At 40.4% G+C, this 19,427-nt stretch overlaps 1 protein-coding gene across 2 annotated transcripts; it reads right to left on the reverse strand.

The window, feature by feature from the left end:
- Positions 1-1,353: 1,353 nt before the first annotated feature.
- On the reverse strand, positions 1,354-19,094 carry STIL (STIL centriolar assembly protein). Of its 2 annotated transcripts, none has more exons than XM_042820150.1 (16): positions 19,033-19,094; positions 18,257-18,363; positions 17,184-17,299; positions 16,899-17,035; positions 15,692-15,939; positions 14,847-14,930; positions 14,642-14,728; positions 13,180-13,327; positions 11,925-12,034; positions 11,035-11,149; positions 9,341-10,396; positions 7,891-8,056; positions 6,943-7,168; positions 4,912-5,104; positions 4,038-4,291; positions 1,354-2,828 (listed from the first exon to the last, which is right to left on the reverse strand). In XM_042820150.1, the coding sequence occupies exons 1-16, from the start codon at positions 19,063-19,065 to the stop codon at positions 2,003-2,005; spliced, it is 3,906 nt and encodes a 1,301-aa protein (XP_042676084.1). In that variant the 5' UTR covers positions 19,066-19,094; the 3' UTR covers positions 1,354-2,002. The 2 variants fall into 2 exon arrangements, with proteins under 2 accessions (XP_042676084.1, XP_042676083.1); XM_042820149.1 differs by having other exon boundaries at positions 16,899-17,086.
- Positions 19,095-19,427: the final 333 nt, after the last annotated feature.

The raw sequence follows: 19,427 nt of genomic DNA on the forward strand, positions 1-19,427 counted from the left end.
AGCATCTGAAGAAAGTCTTCAAAATACTAACCAATACAACTGTCATCTTCCTGTGTTTCCAGACATTTTACAATAGGAAACAAAGAACAAAACCCTACAACAATAGCTCAGAGGTATGAATTGCCTCATTCATCCCAGTGGAATGTCCAAAAACATTAACTATTTTTTAACTACTTCAGCAGAAAACAGGCTGCCAGACAGCAAGCCTGGACCTGAGCCACCAGATTGAGCACGGCCCAGGCTCCCTGCTTCTCAGCATAGGAAAGCAATGGCTCCTGAAAGGCAGCAAATATCCATATTGATGGCAGAGGCTGCTGCAAGGAAAGGAATTCTGACACAGCCTAATGCAAGCTGCTGTTTTCTGTTCCATAGAGAGGCAGTCCAGCCTTGCTCTGAAATAGCAAGCAGCTTATTTCTCCCACTTCTTTAGCTCACAATGGCCTCGGAGGTGGTAGATGCTAGAAAACACTCTTGCTGGTATAATCAATTAATTAGCAATTACTAGACGCTCAAACCTACCACAAACTCCCAGAGTTACTGTAGCCCTTTGGATTTGAACAGGAAAGACCTGGGACATTACCATGGGTTGCTTTAATTTCCAGTTCAACACCCCGTGAGCAGGAAAGACAAGGTCAGCACCAGAGGCTGAACTTCTGTTGAGACAATGCCATCATTAGCACAGACCTGAACAAACTTTGTTTTAAGCTCAAAGCATGTTGATGCAGCAGAGCCAGGGTGAAAACAGATGGCTCTGCTGTCATTCAGCTTTGGCTGGATGTTATGGATGGTGGGAACTGGACTAAACTGCAACTTCCACTGCTGCTGTCTCATTTCCAAGCCCAAGAGGTCAGAAGGGAGCTGTGTTACACCACAGTGATGCTTGTTGAGCTGTGGCCTTAGGCAGGACTTGCCAAAGGAAGCAGAGCTGTCAGAGCCAGCACTGAGCACCTGGGACTTCCAGCAGGAAAAAAGAAAGCACAGACATGTCCACTACACCTAAAAATTCAACCAGGAGTCAAACTGCTAACAGAAAGGGAACAGTTAATTGATAACTGAATTCCTCTACTTGTGGAGCAGCCCTTTTCCATAATCCTGTAACAGCAATTTCAGTAATAGACCGTAATGCTTTCACAGACTAATCTGTATGTTAATAAGGAACAAAAGTAAAACAATTTTTTTTTTCTTATTTTTGCTTATCCCACCACCCAATATTGCAATTGCTGAATACCAAGCGACAGTGACTTCATCAGCCACACCACACAACGCCAGGGAAGGGGCAAGTTCATACATAAATACCACAAACAACTGAAGGTAGCTTTATTTGTTATTTTTGTAAATGAAAACTTGAGCCTCTAGGAGCAATATGTCCATTTTAATAAATAGAAAACATACAGAATAAAATCACAAGAATGATAAAAGTGCTGGTTTTTCCAATTTCCTTGTAAGATCTCATGATACAGTCTGTTACATCTGCCATCCTGCCCAAAAATCAAAGTAACTTTAAGCACAGTACAGCCACGATTACATGGCCCTGCCCACCAACACAACCCCACACAGCAATCCAAACAAAGCTTCTGGAAGTCAGTGCTTTAGCTCCTGCAATGCCACACGGGCTCTATGGCTTCACAGGTGGCACAAGCAAGTACAAGTCACTGTTTAAAAAAAAGTCAATTAAAAAGCAGGTAAAAAACAAGCAGCATTATTACAGCTAAGCAAAGAGGACATCCTGGGTTCAAGTCGATTCACCTTTTAGATACTTCAAAATTGTGTTAAACTGTAAACAAAAGTGCAAACATACTTCCATGCTGAGCAGTGCTGATGCAGACACCTGGAAGCGGCTCTCACCAACCTGAACGAAAAAAAGCTCAGTTTTGCAAGCTTTAATGTCGTTACAATAAAGTGACCTCATAAAAGATAACTTAATCCTTGGTTTCCTGTCGTCTTTCACAAAGGGGTCCCTTTTAGATTTGAAACAGCATCTACCAGTTCTCTGGGGAGACGCTCAGAACAGCTTTGGCAGCTGCCTGAGTTGCTTCACATCAAGAATGGTGCCAACAGAATTCACGCTGTTTGACTGGCTTAGTGTTCCAAGGGCTGGAGCATGCAGATTCCCAGCAAATACCTGAATATCTCCTCCACCTTTCCTGCCAGGTTGTTCGGTGAATTCAACCTTCCCAGGTAACAATTTGTGCTTTGACTTCAAATCCTTTAAAATCTGAACCGAGTTCTCGTTCGCTTGTTCTGCTCTGGGAAGAAAAATTTCATTTGTAATGTTTCTTAATATAGGGCTGTTCAATTCTGGTAGAAGAGCATTAGTGGTCAACTCTCTGCTGGGACTTTTCAGGTGAATGGGGGTTCCTTCATCAGTTCTTTTGGAGAATTCAGTCCTGTGGTTCAAGCCATCCAGAGGGGTAAGGTTTTTGTGCAGCACGCTTTCACCTTCGACAGTGCCATGACTGCCATCTGGAACATGCAGCTCCTCCTCATCTTCACTACTGTCCCCTCCCTGTATCAGTCCATACCGTTTCATGTACTTCATGGTTGCAAATGACATATTGTTGGGTGAAATCCAGCTGAGACCCACCATGCTCTTTTCCACATTTGAATGCAAGATGTCTTGGAAACAGAAATCAGTAGAAGGATTTTGGCCCGAGCGACTGAGAGAAAGCCTAGATAATTGATTTTCACTGAGATACTTGAGTGCTATAGCATTTGCTTCCATGCTCAGATCAGCTACATTAGGAGTTAAACCACACATGCTGACGTTGGCAAATGACATGTAATTCAGTCCAGGAACCACCGCTTCAGGATTTATGCATGCTAAAATGCTGAAAGAGAGCATCAAAAAAATAGTTTAGATTTACAAGGAAAGAAGTATGCATTTCACAGAATGATCTGATAAATTATTTTGCTCACTGCACTGATTTCTCCTCCTTTCTGAACATTACAGCTCAGTGCTGAGACCAGACATTCTGCATGTGCTAAAGAGCATCTCTGCATCTAGTCGCACTGATGGCATTCAAACAACATCTTGGAACACTGGTGATATTCCCTCCTGATTCAGTGCTAACCACAGCCCTGTTTGTTGAGAAGAACCAACTTCCAGCAGATTTCAGAGCTGACTGTTCACAGCTGATTGAGCTGTTGGCCAACTCTCATTGCTAAATGGGGAGTCAAATGCCTCTGACTCTTGGGCTCTGGGTGCTAGCATCTAATTCCAAATTCATACTGCAACAGAAGATGCAAAGCCAGTAACAGAGATATCAAGGACATCTCATGTTTCCCAATGCCAAGGTTCTACTTTTTGAAGACATCCTTCAGTAAGAGGCACATTCCTTCACTTGTTTGCCATACTAGTTTCCTGTACACGTCAAAGTATCCGATGAACTTAAAGTGAAATGGAGAGAAAAGAGCTTAGAGGCTGTACAACTAGAAACAGCTTTTGATATAGAGCTGAAGAATCACACTATTCTGCTTGATTCTACTTCTGTTCTTTTGTTTGACCAAGGCATCTTCCCTGCCCAGCCACTGCAGCCTCCCTCTACTTCAATTCGAAGCATTCACAATCTACACTGATTAGGACAGAAGCCATTTTCTATATATGTGAAAGTTCTGAGAACAGTTTAACTTACACGGGTGAAATGCAAGATGGGGGTTAAGAGGTTGTGATAAAAATATCTAGTGGCTGCTGCTTAATGTTCAGCCTTATGAGTTTAAATGGTGTCTCTCTGGAATACTCTGACATTGCCCAGAGGGCTGAAATTACTCAAGCATTTTTTTCTAAGGAATTATGTGCTTCCACACACAATACTTAAGAATCACCAGAAGCTCTAATGGCTAGAGCTACTTGTGTTACATTAAATTGAATTTGCTAACAGAGCTCTCACACCTATCTGAAATACCCATAGCATGAGCTAGTGTTTCATCTTTGTGTAGGAAATGCAGACCAAATAATCCCCACTGGCAGCAAATACAGTTCCTGATCCCCATTTGTGGCAGGATATAGAAATTACTGCTCAAAACCATCAGTATTTTACCTGGCATTCTCCACTTTGTGTGTATTTTTCTTCATTCTGCTGGGTGACTCAATTGTCACTCCAAGACTTCTCAGCTGTTTGAGTGTAGCACTAATCACACTCTCTTTATCTACCACTTCTGTGTCAGTCCCTGAATCCCCTTCTGTTCCATCATCAATACTTTGATACTTTGCATCATCACCATTAACAGATCCTGCTTTTACAGGAAAGTGATCTTGTTCTTCTGAAGACTTTAAGAGATGGTTTACTTGGCCCTAGAGGAAAAAAAAAGAGAGCAGGGTAAGAGCCCACATTGCCAAAATCATGACACGTGGGAGTTGCCATAAAACAATTCTGTTTTAGTTTCAAGCAATTATTTTGCTATGTACAACTAGCTGAGCTAACAACCTACTCTGACAAACACACCAGACTCATATTCAACTTAGATACAATTGAGTAACATCACAGAAGTGTAGAAAAACTCTGCACTATTCTACATTTGAAGTTTTCTGTAAGCACCTGTTCTCAGTTCAAACACAACGCAGTTCCAAATGAAAGCCTCCATTTAAAGGGCTTGAAGGTAAAGTACTGTGATATTCTAAAGGGTAACTGGGGAAAGCTACCTACTGACATCAACTTCTAACCACATAATTAATTTGGCAGTAGATGGTACTCTGCATATGCACAAAAGAGTGAAGTAAAGAACGGCCATTTAAACCTCAAAGGGAAGATCTGAAAACTCAGAGCTTTTCCATAGCACGTAACGTATGAACTTGAAAATTGCATGCAGCTTTCTGTGATGCTAACACCACACCGTGGCTTCAGCAGTGTGGTATTAGTGATCTTGTTGTTGCTACCTCCATGCAGTGTAGAATATCAGACTAAAATTAATTACCAGCAAATCCTGATAAAGTTTCTGATCCTCTGATGGATGCCGGGGCAGCACGGAGGCGGCAGCCTCCAGGCTTTGCTCACTTGTTAGCACCACGTGGTTGCTGGCTCCCCCTGTTGGTTCTTCCTGTAAGCACATGCTAGCACTTTCCTCCAAAGACGAGCTGTGAACAAGAGCTTGGGAGACATTGCCGGTCCTGAAAGAGACCAGTGACACAACTAGATGTTTCCTTGAAGATAAAGGCATCACTCCCGGTGTCCTATTGTGAACACCAGAAGAGAAGATAGAGTATTGAAAATAGGGTCTAGCATTCCTTGATTTGTTTTCTGCCTAAGACTTTGAAAGAAAACAACCACGGCAAGGAGCCTTTTGAGGTCTGAAGAAACAGCTTCCAGAGTAACATTACAACTGCCTCACTGGTTTTCCAAAAGATTGGCTTCTCTGGATTCGTCAAAACACGATGACGACACTTAACCTTACAGCAGATACACAAATCACTAGAACACTGGAATTAGTTTTCAGTATTTTTATGGGCACTTCGGGAATAATGTGTTTTCCATGTGTTCTGAGTATAATTTACTCAATTTCTTTATTTTAAACCAAAGCAAAAAAAAAACAGAGTTGCTGTGGTAGTTTAAGGCCCACATAAGAACTTCTCAAAGGCACTGCTACAAGTACATACATATTCAGTACACACAGAATATGAATAATTGAAAACAAACCCACCGCTGACATATTTCTCCCTAACAACTGTGAAAGAAAAAACAATAACTTTCCCTTTTTATTTGAAAACCCTGGGGTAGATATTCTAGAATGAGTGACAACGCATCCTCACTCGCTAGCCGGCATTTGCATCTCATAAACCTTCTGAGATGAGATACATCAATAGTACCATCATCCCAAAGAGGTTGTTAAGAGACCCTCCTTCCCCTGCCTGTCTCTCCTCAGGAGAGGGATGTAAGATAACACAATTTCAGAACCCAACCGATCAATTGCCTGCGTTGAAAGCGATAAGATTTCAATCACGCGACGTGCCAGAGTCAGTGCAGGTTATCAGTTACTGGGATATTAACAATTATTTGTCGTTCCCAAAAGTGCCTTCTTCCTCTTTCAAAGGAATCTGAGCAATGCTGCATATCCTCATTATGAGACCCTTGCACAACTGTTTCACAAGTCTATGAATCCAGATCGAAGAGAACCTGAAGACTGTTTCTTTAGAAAACGATATTTGAAAGATTTGTACCAGCAACACCTATGGTAACAGTCTGTAGATCAAATTCTAATCAAGGACTATGAATATTTAAATTCTGCCTTAATTATAATCCATCTTTCCCAATATTATTGTTATTTTAGAAACCTAACCTAACTGGAAGGATATTTCACCTCCTTTGTTTTTTGCGCATACTCCCTGAGCATTCAGTGCCAAAGTTTTATGTGTGGAACAGCTCAACAATAACACTGATGTAGTAGATAACTAAATATTTTTGAAATTTCTTCCCAAATTAGACAGATTAGTTACTGTAACATGAGGAATCTGACCTTAAAAAATTAGTGAAATATCAGTGAAGTTGGCACCTGGCATATACAAGGTAATTAGGTGTAGAGGAATTCAGAGGACAGTCATATAACCAGAAACTTTTTGTCTTAAGCCATTCAAGAACTGGAAAGGTTTGGAATGCTGCAGAGGAAAACAAGTAGTTGCAGCAACGTCCCCTTTCTGCTCAGGAGTTAAGGTGAGAAAGGGAATGCTGCCAGCACTATGCCTGCTTCTCCAAGTTGAAGGCTTCTGCCATCAGCTGCTGCTGATAGGTGAGCAGCTAAATGTGCATGACTGATAAATGCAAACTCTACAGACAGCTGTGTTTTGGCCAGCTGCACAGTTCAAAGCATAATCAAAAAACAAAAGGGGAAAGAACATAACTGAAGTCAGGTGATTATTTATAAATCCTGAAAAAAAAAAAAAGAATTACAAAGAGTTGTAACTTCTGAAAGGCAGTTCAGCTTATGGGAACACCAGATATTTTAGTTACTTACTGGAGAGCATTCTGATGAGTTCCTTCTTCTACAAGACGAATGCTGTCTACAAAGCTGGGCATGTCAACAACCTTTAAGGAAGAAGCAATGCTGGTGTTACTTGCATCTTGTTCAGCATTAATTGAAATGCTTATATCTTCCTTGGAAATCTCTGCATCCTCTTTCTTTCCCTGTGGTGTGGTGTCATCCTGTTTTTCTGAGGATGTATTCCAGAATAAGCTAGCACCTAGAAGAGGAGATTTACCCATTTAGGAAAGCATTGGTATCTTTTGAGATCTTTTGATATTATAAAGCTAGAGGAATTACTTGTTTGCATTCTTTTTTTTTTTTTTTTTTTAAAATTTTTATAGTTATTTAAGGTTTAGAACAGCCAAGAGCTGCAAAAACACTGAGTGCTACTTTAAAAAGTGTGCTCACTAAGCACACTTGATGAAAACAAGTGAGCCATCTTGAAATTACCAAAATAATATTTTCCTATAGATTAAGCAGGAACCAATACAGTAATATGTAACCTTAAAGCAAGATGCAAAACTTGCTAGATCTAAAGAGAATAGTCTTCCTTCATGCATACACCTGTATGAGTCACAGCTAACACAGTAAGCAATAAATACATTTAAAGATAATCAGATAAGGTAATAGCCATTTCCTTTCAAAACAGTGCATTAAAAAAAAAAAAAGTGGCTGTTTTCTTTTTCCAATACTTTTTAAACAATTAAAAACACAAGACATTGATAAAGCTATCAGAAAAATTACTCTTCCAGTGATGGAAGTTGCTGCCACTGCAGCCTAAACTCACAAATAACACTCAGAGAACTCAGCTGGTGTTGGTGTTGAGGTGCACGCTTGTGAGCACTCAGCATTTCTGCAGTACATCCCCTCTCTTACAATCAAAATCACAGAAGCATCCATGAAGCAATGACTGCTTTTCCTTGAAGAATGACATTCTACCTGTGCTCACAGCAATGCTCACACTTCTCCTCAGGGGTAAGCCTGCTGAGGACTGTGTTTCCATAGTAACAGGTTCCCCTTGCTTCTCAGGCTGCAGAGCACTGCCAGCTGTGGCTGCTTCAGAGGAACAAGCCTGGCGAGCCTGGGCTTCCAATAAGCGTTGGATCTGCAACAGTTATCAGAATGGTGTAATTTGTACAGTGAAATACAAAGTATAACAGGCAGAAGCTAATTAAGTTTGTACCCTTGAAGATCTGGACTCAAATCCAGGATGAACTGCCACAGAAGTCTCGTAACATTCCATTCTCAGCAGTGTGTGAAGGCAGAGCTACCAAATCAGAGGTTTTGTGCACGCCTGCAGGACTACATCAAGACAACCTGAGTAAAACCTGTTTGTTGGAAGTATTTTCTGTCCCTTTAATCCATATGCAATGCTATCATTCACCAGCCAAGCATTTTATATGCCAGCTGTCCGTATATCATGTCAAAACAACTTGGTATGAAATTATAAATTCAACAAACAAGCACTTAAATGATAAAATCACAGCAATGCAGGCAGTCTGCACTCAAATCTTCTCCCTGCTTGTTGATTACTCCACAGCTCCAATGTATTTGTACAGTGAGGAGTGATTTCCTTCCCTGATGCACAGTTCATGCTTTGAGAGCTTGATTTTACACACAGGAACTACAACTACAGCCTTTTTCAGTTTTCTAATTTAGGCAGGAGAAATCCATATTGCTTATGATTACACTGATTTTTTTCTATTCCCATCATTCATCAGCAGCAGCAGAATCCAAACCCTGGCTCGTCAATCCCAAGTCACACCCTGCAGAACGCAGGGCTAGCAGTGGAGTTCAGGAGGTGGGCATTTTGAAGGCACTGAACCCAGTATTGAAATAAAACTCAGTGAGAGGAGCAAAACCCAATTCTCCAACACCTGATGAATCCTAAAGACTTGGTGCAAATAATTGAAATTTTTTAAGCAAGAACTTCAACAGCTCAGGAAGCTGCAGACTTGAAGGTGGACAAAATAATGCATAAGAGCAGTCTGTGCTTCACCTGTATGTTTACATTAATTCCAGTCTCTAGTCTGTATAGACTGACAAACAGTAATTTACTGTTTAAGAAAAAAAAAAAAAAAAAAAAAAAAAAAACACACTGAAAAACAACTATATAGAAGGCATTTCAGTTTGCATTATAAACCAGTCTGCTGAAAGAGAAATCCTCACATTACATTTACTGTTATAATTCCATAAAGTTTAACTAGGGAAGGATCAAAAGTGTGTTTTGAGTAAGATCAACTAGCAGAGCTAATTCCAACCCCAGACTGGACCAGGTGTGATAGGCTCCCTTCCTCATGGAGCTCAGTGTTTAGTTTATTCCTTTGACAGGGAAAGTATCAAAACAATCACTAAGAGGGCAGAAGAGAAAGAAGCCATTTCAACAAACCTGAGCTTGAAGTAATTTGAGTTGCCTATCTTGTTCTGTAAGAACCCTGTAAGCATCTGGAGATAATCCCATCATCCCGTTATCTGATCCTGCTGTAGAAGCAGGCGTGTGCAAACAAGGTGAGTGAGCACCACAGCACTGGGGACTGGAGGGGCTTGCACTTGAAGGCAGTCTTATTCCAGGTGACAAGCTGTTTTCAAGAGAACAGCTCCCCATTTTCCCATGATACCCCATACTTATAGGGCTACTTGTTGTATAATTGCAGCAAATGTTTGGACAAATGGTATTCGGATGGAACACTGTGCACGGGCTCTGTTGAGCTATCTCTGATTGAACTTCTGTTCCATGTTTGGAGTTCGTTTCACCAATTCCTTGCCACGAGTTTATTGAATTATATTGGACTGAAGCAGGAAACTGACAGCTGCATGCACTGGCTGGACAGCAAGGCAGAACATGAACTGGCACCTGCAGTTCTGGTGGTCTTCTGCAGCTCTGCAGTGAAAAAGTAGAGGAGTTGTAGAGGACTGGCTGTGTAACAGCAGGAAGCTGCCTGGAGTCAGATACCGAGGTTTTTCTAACCAGAAGTTCTCCCTGCTGTGCAGCTCCCTCAGGATTTAGTACAGGTCTTTGTGGTGGCCTTTTGGTTTGATGCACAGATGTATCTGGGGAAGGTCCACTGCAGGGGGTTGAAGGAGAAGAAGATCCAGAACTACTTCTTGATTGCGGACAAGATTTCTTACAGTGCAACTGTTGCTGTATTACAGCCTGCTTTCCCCAGGAAGACCTTGAAGTTGGAATCTTCTGGTTTAAATGGCTTGGCAATTGCCTCAAAGAAGGATCTCCCATATTAGCAGAAAAGTTTTGTTTGTCTTCAGAGCACTGGGTGGGGTAATACACAGATCCTAAGTAGCATTTCTTTTTAACAGACTGATGTGGTGCTTGAGGAAAACTTTTAGCATTTGAAGTCCCTGCAGGCTTAGGCAATTGTCCTGATTCCACAAAGCTCCCATCCAAAACAAGGGACAGTTCAGGAACTGATGGAAAGATCCTGGTAACCTGAAGGTAATTACATAAGCAAGTTTAATTTTTGTCTAAAATACTTCTGCACTTCACAAGCAGAACTGCCTAGTACTTGTCAAAGATATTGTTTCCATTCAAACCTGTATGACTGTTACCAGCTCCAAAACAGCCATAGAAGGAATACCTTTTCAATGACTGGAGAGTCCAGATATAGAGAAAGCAGAAAAATCTATAGGACCAGTCTTGAAGTACTGTCTCCATATGGCTTAACAGTTGTATCTATCAAACAAAAGCCTTGTAGCCTTGCACTCCACCTGACATTCCCCCTTTTACTACTCTTAGACCCAGCAGACAGCACCACCCTTGTGGATTATCAAATATGTTATGCTCGTATGTGCTTCAGTAGAAAAACAGAAAACAAAACAAACCCACCAAGATAAAACAACAGATAATCTTTTCCCAAATGCTAGTATGTGCAGGAATTGAAGTGCCTATCATCTCAGCACAAAAGCAGGCTGACTAAAACAGGAGCTGGGACTCTCTGGAACGCTTCAGTTCTGTTTCTGTTAGCATTTTGAGAATGAAGCTCTCATCCCCTTACAATTAGCTTTGCTGCTTCAGTTATCACATCTTCTAGAATCTGAAAAGCCTAGAGACATTATTTACTTAGTTACCTCTTGACTCACTGGGTGAGGACTTGGAATTGGCCTTGGGGATAAATCCTCATCTTCTACACCGGAGTCATGATCACTTGCTGACAGCTTACCAGGTGAACAACCATGAGGAGGGCTAAAACAACATTAGTCAAACTAAAAACTGCTTGTCAGATTGGGCAGCAGTAATATAAACCTTCACATTTCTCACTGTGCAGTCTACAGTGAAATATCAGCATCATTTTTTCTTAATAATCAGCAGTTATATGTCTCCCTGGTTAGCCAGAAAGTTCATAAGGCAAACATCTCTAAGACCAAACAATGAAAACACAAATGCTGTTCTGGGACAATAAATACACTAATCCTCTTCTCTCCACATCCCCACACACACACATCTTTTAAATGCCATTCTAAAAGAGAAGCATTGATTTATGTTAGGAAGATAGGAAGTGCTAAAGTAAAGATTGTGGCATTGTTTAAAGAATCAAGACAATAAGGGCCATCTTTCAGCTCTAGATAAAAAGTTGATGGATAAGTCAGGTTTCCCAAAATCCTTAAGTTCCAACTTATCAGCTCTGAAAGGTCAGAAGAAAAAAGTTTTACCAGTGTAAATACATTTCAGAGATTTGAGCCAAAGGACTCCAAGCTTCATCAGTAAAGAGGCCTCAGAAACATCTAATGTACAAATTACAACCACCAGTATCAAGAGTAGAATTACTAGTACTTTCTCTAGCAATGGAGAAAGAGTTTGACCATCTTGCTTGAATGTGAGCTCTAATAACAAACACAAGCCCATTCAGATTTTAATGCAAAATCACCACTATAGTCAGAGCTAGCTTGACAGCCTACACAGAAGATGTAAAAATAAAATCTGATTCAATAGACATTTGATTTTTGTGTATAAGATTTACCTTTTAGTAGGAAGTTTCTTGCAGATTCTGCTGAAGAACTCTGCTTCTGCATTTTGTTTCTCTGCACTCAACACAAACTGGATAGGGCTCTTGTCTGAAGGTTCAACGTTCTGAAATGAAGGTTTTTGTATTTGTGAAGCATGCCAATGTCAGCTTTTGATAACCAAGATACTGCTCCCAAAGAAATGGTTTCAAGGCAGATTGTAGCTGAGTATTTGTTGCTTGTTCTTTACTTTCAATTCTCAATTCTTTCACCACTACAAGTAGGCAGGCTTCCTTTCCTGTTTAACACTGTTCCCCTTGCTACTCTGTAAACTAAAAAGTCGGCCTAATTATAGCCATGAGCAGATGCTTCCTTGTTGTAACTGCTTAGGTAGTCTTCCACAAGCCTTCATCATCATAGGAAGCAACAACTGTTCCTATACCAGTTCACACACAGCTGGGAACAGCAGAAGGAAGCCTCAGTTACTAAAGGCCTCATTGTCTCCAGAAAGCTTTTTCTGAAGAAAGAGCAGAGCATCATAGCACAGGTCACATTACCCTGTGTGTTTCTTTACAGAGCATGCAATGAACAAGTGTTCAACTGCAGGTTCTGCATTTTCCCAGGAAAACATTTAAAGAACAGAAATTTTCTAGGATTTCCTCAAGCCCTTTGAGTACTTCCCAGGTGCTGTATGAAATTCTTTCTGAAAGTTACCTTGCAGAAAGATAAAAATTTCTCCTGCTTTGTTACTGCAGCACAGCAAGAGCTCTGCAAGTTACCAACCACTAAATGCTGTTTTGCATTCAGCTCTGAACAGAGCACAACTAGCTAGGCTTTGCTCCTCAGAAAACAAACATGCATCACCCACAGCAGTTGACAGGAGTTTTCAGCATGTACACAGCACACCAGATTAAGGAATGCCATAGGAAATAACAATCTCTGTTCATAAAGCTAAAAGGTCACTTAAAAAGAAAAAAAAAAAACCACTAGCAAAGCTCAATACAGCACACTGCATTTTAAAAAACAAACTCTTAAATGCTGCTAGAAAAGTCAGCAGGTGCTGCTGACTTTAGAGGTTCTCTCTCACTTTGATACATGCTGAACTCACAATTAAAACACTCAAAACAAAAATAAAAGTAGTAACATTAAATAGCTGTCATTTTCAAACAGTGCAGTTTCATCTGGGTCACATTATTTGCCTCCTTTAAATACTTCAACTAACATTGATTTTTTTTAAACTACTGTGATGCAGTAAATAATCAAGCCACTTACTTTGAAGAGGTGCACTGTTTCATTGCAAGTTAAGAGCTGGAACCCTAATTCAGTCTGCCCTCTGCAAGGACCACATTCATAAAATTCTGGTTCTTTGTGTGTCAGTGAATAGAGCACAATAAGAAAACTGCCAGATTCCGAGAAAACCCTAAAATAGAAAAAAGCCCACATCTTAAAAAAAAAAAAAAAACAAAAAACAGGAAGAAGGTCATTAGCTTCTCAGTGTATTGGAGAAGTTATCACACAATTTATCAGACTGGTCACTTAGTGCATTTTGAGAGCACTGAGCTATATATAGGCAGAGCACAGAGCCTTGTGACTGATGCCATATGTAAGAATCAAAGCAGAGTACAGAAACAGTGGGAATAACTTCTTTGCTTCCTACCTCCTTTGGGATCACTTACTACTTTGACTGAATCACTGAAGGACTTTAATAATCGTATGGAAGAAAACATTGTAGAAGTGATGTTTGTTTCTCCTCAGCATTCAAAAAACACTCAGTGTTAAAAACATGTCTGAGGAAAAATTATAGCAAGGGTTTTTGTGTGTGGTTTTTTTTTTTTAATTACACAGGTAGAGAATAGTGAATTTACAGCAGTCAACATTAACACAGAAGTCCAAGCAAGTTTAGAGAACACAATCTGCATTTCCAGGATATGGTGTGACTACTTCCATGCTACTTTCTTTTAATTTCTATTTGTGATAGAGAAAGCAGTAAGAATCAGATGCTGGAAAAGCACATTCAGACAGAACTTCAAAATGATTCTTACAACTTCAGAGTTGAAGATGGATGATGTACAGATTAAGCAGTTAGTCTGCAGATGTAAATTCTCTTTGCATGATTTAATAAATCAACTCAATTCACTTCCAGGATAAAAATCGCAGAAAGTTAATGAAAGTCAAGCATCCAACTTGGCTACACAAATCTAATCATCTAATTGGGCTCTTATCTGCATCTGTGTGTATTTAAATTGCTTAAGGAAAAAGTCTGTTCAGTAATTACAAACATCTGTTCACCAAATATGTTTTCATTTAATAATTGAAAGGCAAGTATGACTGAGCACAAGAAAATGGTTAGATACAACCAGGGAAAAACCACATATCAAAAAGTCAAACAGAAGAAAACTCCAAAAACTAAACTAAAACCCCACCTCTGTTTAAATGCTTTCTGCCAATTCTTATTTAAAAAGAAATGGAGTGACCTTGATGATATTAATATTTACCTTCTTCTGTCTTTGTGATGTTTAACCCAGCTTGCTAATGCTTATCAGTTTCCAGAAGATTTGTGAGGCATAAGTCAAAACCAGGAACAACAACAAAAACAGACAGACACAACTCCTATATAGCATCAATCAGATATTCTCTCAAATACCCTTGAAAGAGCACATGCTGCCATGCCTTCTGGGCAGGACACATTGATAGGTAGCCAGTAATTTATGTTTTGCAGATAAAAGTGACTTGCCTTTCTTGAATTGAAGAACTGAACAAATATCGCAGGCCACAGGCCCAGACTTGAGGACTATAGATATGAGTAACTCCACTCATCCAACTAAAGAAAGAAGAAATATCTAATTAGAGATCATTACATTACTGAGCTTCCACTACATATCCCATCAAATACCTCTTAAATCAGTAAGAGCATTAATCTATAAGAGCCAGATACTTACACTCCAACCAATGGCAGAGCATTCGCCTTTGGATCAGACTCAAGCAGCAAAAGTAGCTTTCGTGTCTGGTCCATAGTAAGGTAGCTGAAACAAAGATGATTTATTTCTTTATTTTCAGTATTTGGTAAGTCAAAAAATCCTAGAGACAAATGAAAGTTTATGAAGTACCAAAAGAAAAAAAGGTTGGGAAAAAAACCCCTCTTTTTCCATATCTACAGCTTTTCACCAAAGCCCTGTGCATCAAAGAATTATCAAGCACAACCCTTGCTTAATATTCTTTCACTAGCAATGAATCCAGAAGGACAAGTCATGATAAATTTAACAGCAAGTCATAGTGAATTTAAAGAATAACTTTCAGAAATGCATTCACAAGGTCACTCACACTAAAACAGCATTCAGTTGCCTCAAATTATTTCCCTGTTCTACCCTATTGAAACAGTTACCATCAGAATGACAGCTCCTGGCTATCATCTTTATAGCCATGATTAACAGAAAAAGCATTTTTCCACATTTATCTGATGCTTATTTTAGGGCCAGCAGTGGAATTGTTTACACAACTGAATGCTGTTTATAGTTGTTTTGTTAATTAATTATGTACACCTCAGCCTGCCCCAGCAGGAAGGTGCTCCTGAAGACAAAAGCCAGAGATCCTACTGAACAAGCTAAGATTTTTTTCTTGACTCTGTTTCCTGTTTATAATGTTTTTCTAGGTACTAGAAATTATGTCCTTTTGGTGTCAGTTGTTACATTAAAAAGAAAAGCACTACAATCTCCACCTCCCTTTTTTAAGGAACACAACACACTGGCTGGCCAATTAAGGAGCTTGAGCATTATCCTTTACTTACCCACACTTATAAGTGCCTTGAACTTGTGCAATATTCATAGGGCTGTTTAAATTCCTTGCTAGGGCTGTGGGAATAATTGGGACAGACTTCACTGGTGTGTATTCCAAAATATTTGCTGCTGTAACAGAAGCCCAGTGAAAACTAAAACTTAGATTATCCAGGTTCTCTGTGAAAACAACGTGAGCTCTGACAGTGAGCAGTTTAGAAAGATCCAGTGAATCTTTACTGCACAGACTGTCCTGCAGATCCTAGAAGCAGGGAAAAGAGAAAGAAGTTAAAGAACAAAGTTGTCTTCATTTTACTTCTACAATTCAGTTTTTATTACAGTGGAAACTCAGATTATTCATTATAGCTAGCACTACAGTAGGCACTATAGAAATGAAACCTATTAAGTCATGTTTCCAAAGCTCCTGGTTATACTGAATATAATGAATAATAATGTAAAATGTGTTTGAAATTAAACTACACAGATATTAGCACTGCTTTATATTATGCTCAGAAAACCAAGGTTACTTGAATTGTATGAAAACTAATGAAATCATAACAGGCAACTAGAATCTCAAAATGAGCTGTCAGTTTTCAAGAAATCTGTATTCTAACACGTGACATATCAGCCTGAGGAAAATTTAGATGCAAAGTAAACATTACTGGTGCTATACAGACAAATAATTAATGAAATTGATGGCGCATACACTAGACTATCTGTCTATGGGGTCCAGATGAGACATATTTCAGATATAAGTATTAGTCTATAGAGAATTAACAGGTTTTCTTGCATGTCACTTGCCCAGCAATGGTTTTTATGAGCTGCCATGTAAATACTGGAACTCACTCATATGTTTCAAAGAAAAAAATGCTCTTTCTTGTTTAAGTCTGTTGCTACCACAGACGTCCTGCTCATTTTGGGGGGTTAGTGCAGCTGAAGATTTATGATCACACAGCAAGAATTTAGTCCAAGATTTAAAGAGAGTGTAATCCTTAAACTTCTCTGAAGACTACTGATTTCAGCACTTTTCAATATGCTTTTCAATGACTTTCAAACAGCTCATTTCACATAACCAACTAAGCGGCCTTCCTTCAGCCACTACTCTTCTGTGTTTGTTTTAAATCAGTGGGGCTGGAAATCAAGCTCTGTGCACAGTCCAATCTTCCACCTAGAAGGCAGTTCACTGTTTGAAAAACCTCAAGTCTGCCAGCAGCCACCTACCTTGAAAGCCAAGCTGATGTCTTCAGCACTATGCACTATAATGCTGTCTGAAGAAGGTCCCCACGCATTAACTGTACATGGAATCAAGAAGTCTCCAGGAAGGGATGCAGTTGGAACCTTGCCCGATCCGCTGGCAACTTCTCGACCAGGATCAAACCGGTCTATTGTTAGTGTTACGCCTTCCCCATCTTTAAAATAAACACAGCATCAAAGAGCAACAATTCAGGCTCCTTGATAAAGGCTTATTCGACCACTATTGTCTGTGTACCTGATATTTAGAGTTACCTTCATCTACTGTGAGAGTCCCAAGCAAAAAACAGGCAAATGATCTTTCGTCGCTCTGCTTAGCGTGGCGATAGGCAAGTCGCAGGGGTTTCTCCATCATAGACAACTTTGGATTTCTAGAGGGACAATAAGCAGGTTTAAGACCTAAACTACTTTCAGTGCGTCTTACTGCAATAATTTCCTGACTTTTATTATCTTTTAAGTAGAAAATGTTTAAGGCTTTAGGCTGCTTCTTTACATCAAGGCGATAAAGTTAGTGTTTTGTACAATACTGTTGAAATGTTCTCTTACATTCTGTGCAACATCCCAGTGATCCATATTCAAGAATAACCTATTTTAACTGGAGCAGAACTGTATGATCACCTCAACAGTTGTTTGCTTGACTAGCCAAGCAAGCATTGGAGAGCTTTTTTCCAGGGGGATTAAACAAGGAGAGAGAAGAGCTTTGTAGGCTGGAGGGCAACATTGTTGCAAGAACTAGAGATGAACAAGTGAATTATTTTAGTACCAGGAGTACCAGTTAGAAACACTAAGACCAAAACACAAAACCTCCAAGGAGTTTCAGAAACCAAAAGAGCAGGTCACAACGCTTAACTAATTTTGAGCCCATGTTCTCTCATTTTAGCAAAATACTTAATTGGGATTCTAATAGGAGGAGGAGTAGTGTGGGCTCTGTGATGTAGAAATGTAAGTCAGGAAAAGAATTAGATAAATAAAATGACTACTCAATTAATAAAAGGAAGGAATTTGGAAGCTTGGTCAGTAAATATATCAGCATAATTTAGCTTAACATAGCAATTTTGAGTTGGAGAAAGTTCAGCGTTCCAAGTAAAGGAGCAGGTTTACACAAATAGTGATGATGATGCATATTCTACCTGTTCAATAATGAAGTGTGTTCATAAAAAATAAAAGTAATCCATTTTAAGTTTTGTCAGAACGTGTAAAATCAAGAAGCATTATGTAGCAAGGACATGTGGAAGCTGCTCTGACCTGTGTGTAAGGGCTGCTTTCGATTACAATTTATTTTAACTGTTAGCTACCTTAAAAAAAAAAAAAAAAAAAGCTATCCTTACCTGTAATAGGCAAGATGTGAACCAATGACATCACCCATGGGAACTGGGTCCCAAAGCGCATACTTGGACAGGGGGAAACTGAAAGGGACCATTCTATCAGGAACAAAAAAGATGGCAGAAAAGAAGAAAGTAAGATATTAAGTTCAATAAGTTTTCAAATAACATTCGTTGGGAAAAGCAAAAAGTAACTCAGTAAGAAAAACAACCTACTGGACGCACGAATAAGCTGTGCTTGATACAGCATGGGGCAATGAAAAGGATTAGAAACTCCCAGTGTGCACACACACAAATATCACAGTTTGCCAAGCTTAATATTAGATCAACTTCTAAACCCCTACGTGGCTTATCATTTAAAGTCAGCATTAAGCCCATTTAAAACGTGGAAGGCTTCAGAAACAAAGCAGTTGTTGAACTAAGCAATATGGAGTGAGATTGGATCTCCTGCTTCAGAGAGGCCGAGGAAAGCACCACAAACGGATTCACACGAGCACCAATACGCTTGTTATCAGGTGCCTAACCGACCGCACTAACCCTCATGTAAAGCACAGACGTCACAACGGCCTGCAGCAGGAATCTCACTGCTGTTTAACAAACAAACAAAACTTCCTTGGGAGGCACTGGAAATCTCAGGCCCGGCCCAGCTGCTGCCTCAGGAAGGAGCTTCCATCGCTTTAGGGCAGCTCCGGCAGCAGCTCCCCTACCTCGCCCTTAACTGATTCCCGTGGAATCCCCGCCGCTCTCAAGGAAGGGCTGAGCGGACTCCCCCTCAATAGTTACCTCGGCTCTGCTCCAGGCGGAACGGGCTCCATGGGAGCGGCTGCCTCACGGACGCGGTGCCGGCCCGTCCCAACTGGGAGCCAGAGAGGTCCAGAAGCGGCCCCAAGGCCGCGCACCCACAGACGACGCTCCGATGCCCGCCTCACCTCCCGCCGTTCGCACAAACCCTTCGCTCCGCGCCGCCAACTACCACCAGCCAATCACAAGGCACAACGAGACGTGCTCCCGCCCCCGCTGTTCACTTCGAGCCAATCGGCGTGCAGCAGGGATGACTCCCTCTACCAATCGGAGCACACCCCGGGGAACGAACTGCCAGCGCGCGCAGGGGGGTTTAAAAACGGCCCCATTCTAATAAACGGTCCAAGGAGGCGGAGTGCGCGCATGCGTAGTCCGG

Source organism: Centrocercus urophasianus, unplaced genomic scaffold (genome assembly GCF_019232065.1).
Source record: "Centrocercus urophasianus isolate 14NV4802_14NV808 unplaced genomic scaffold, USGS_Curo_1.0 seq_18, whole genome shotgun sequence".
Taxonomy (NCBI): Eukaryota; Metazoa; Chordata; class Aves; order Galliformes; family Phasianidae; genus Centrocercus; species Centrocercus urophasianus.

Coding starts and splice junctions, on each gene's coding strand:
- STIL (XM_042820149.1), bottom strand. CDS start 19,065: ATGGAGCCCGTTCCGCCTGGAGCAGAGCCGAGG. Junction 18,364..19,032: donor CGCCTGGAGCAGAGCCGAGG/TAACTATTGAGG, acceptor TCTGCCATCTTT/TTTGTTCCTGATAGAATGGT. Junction 13,328..14,641: donor AGTTCTTCAATTCAAGAAAG/GCAAGTCACTTT, acceptor TTTCTATTTTAG/GGTTTTCTCGGAATCTGGCA.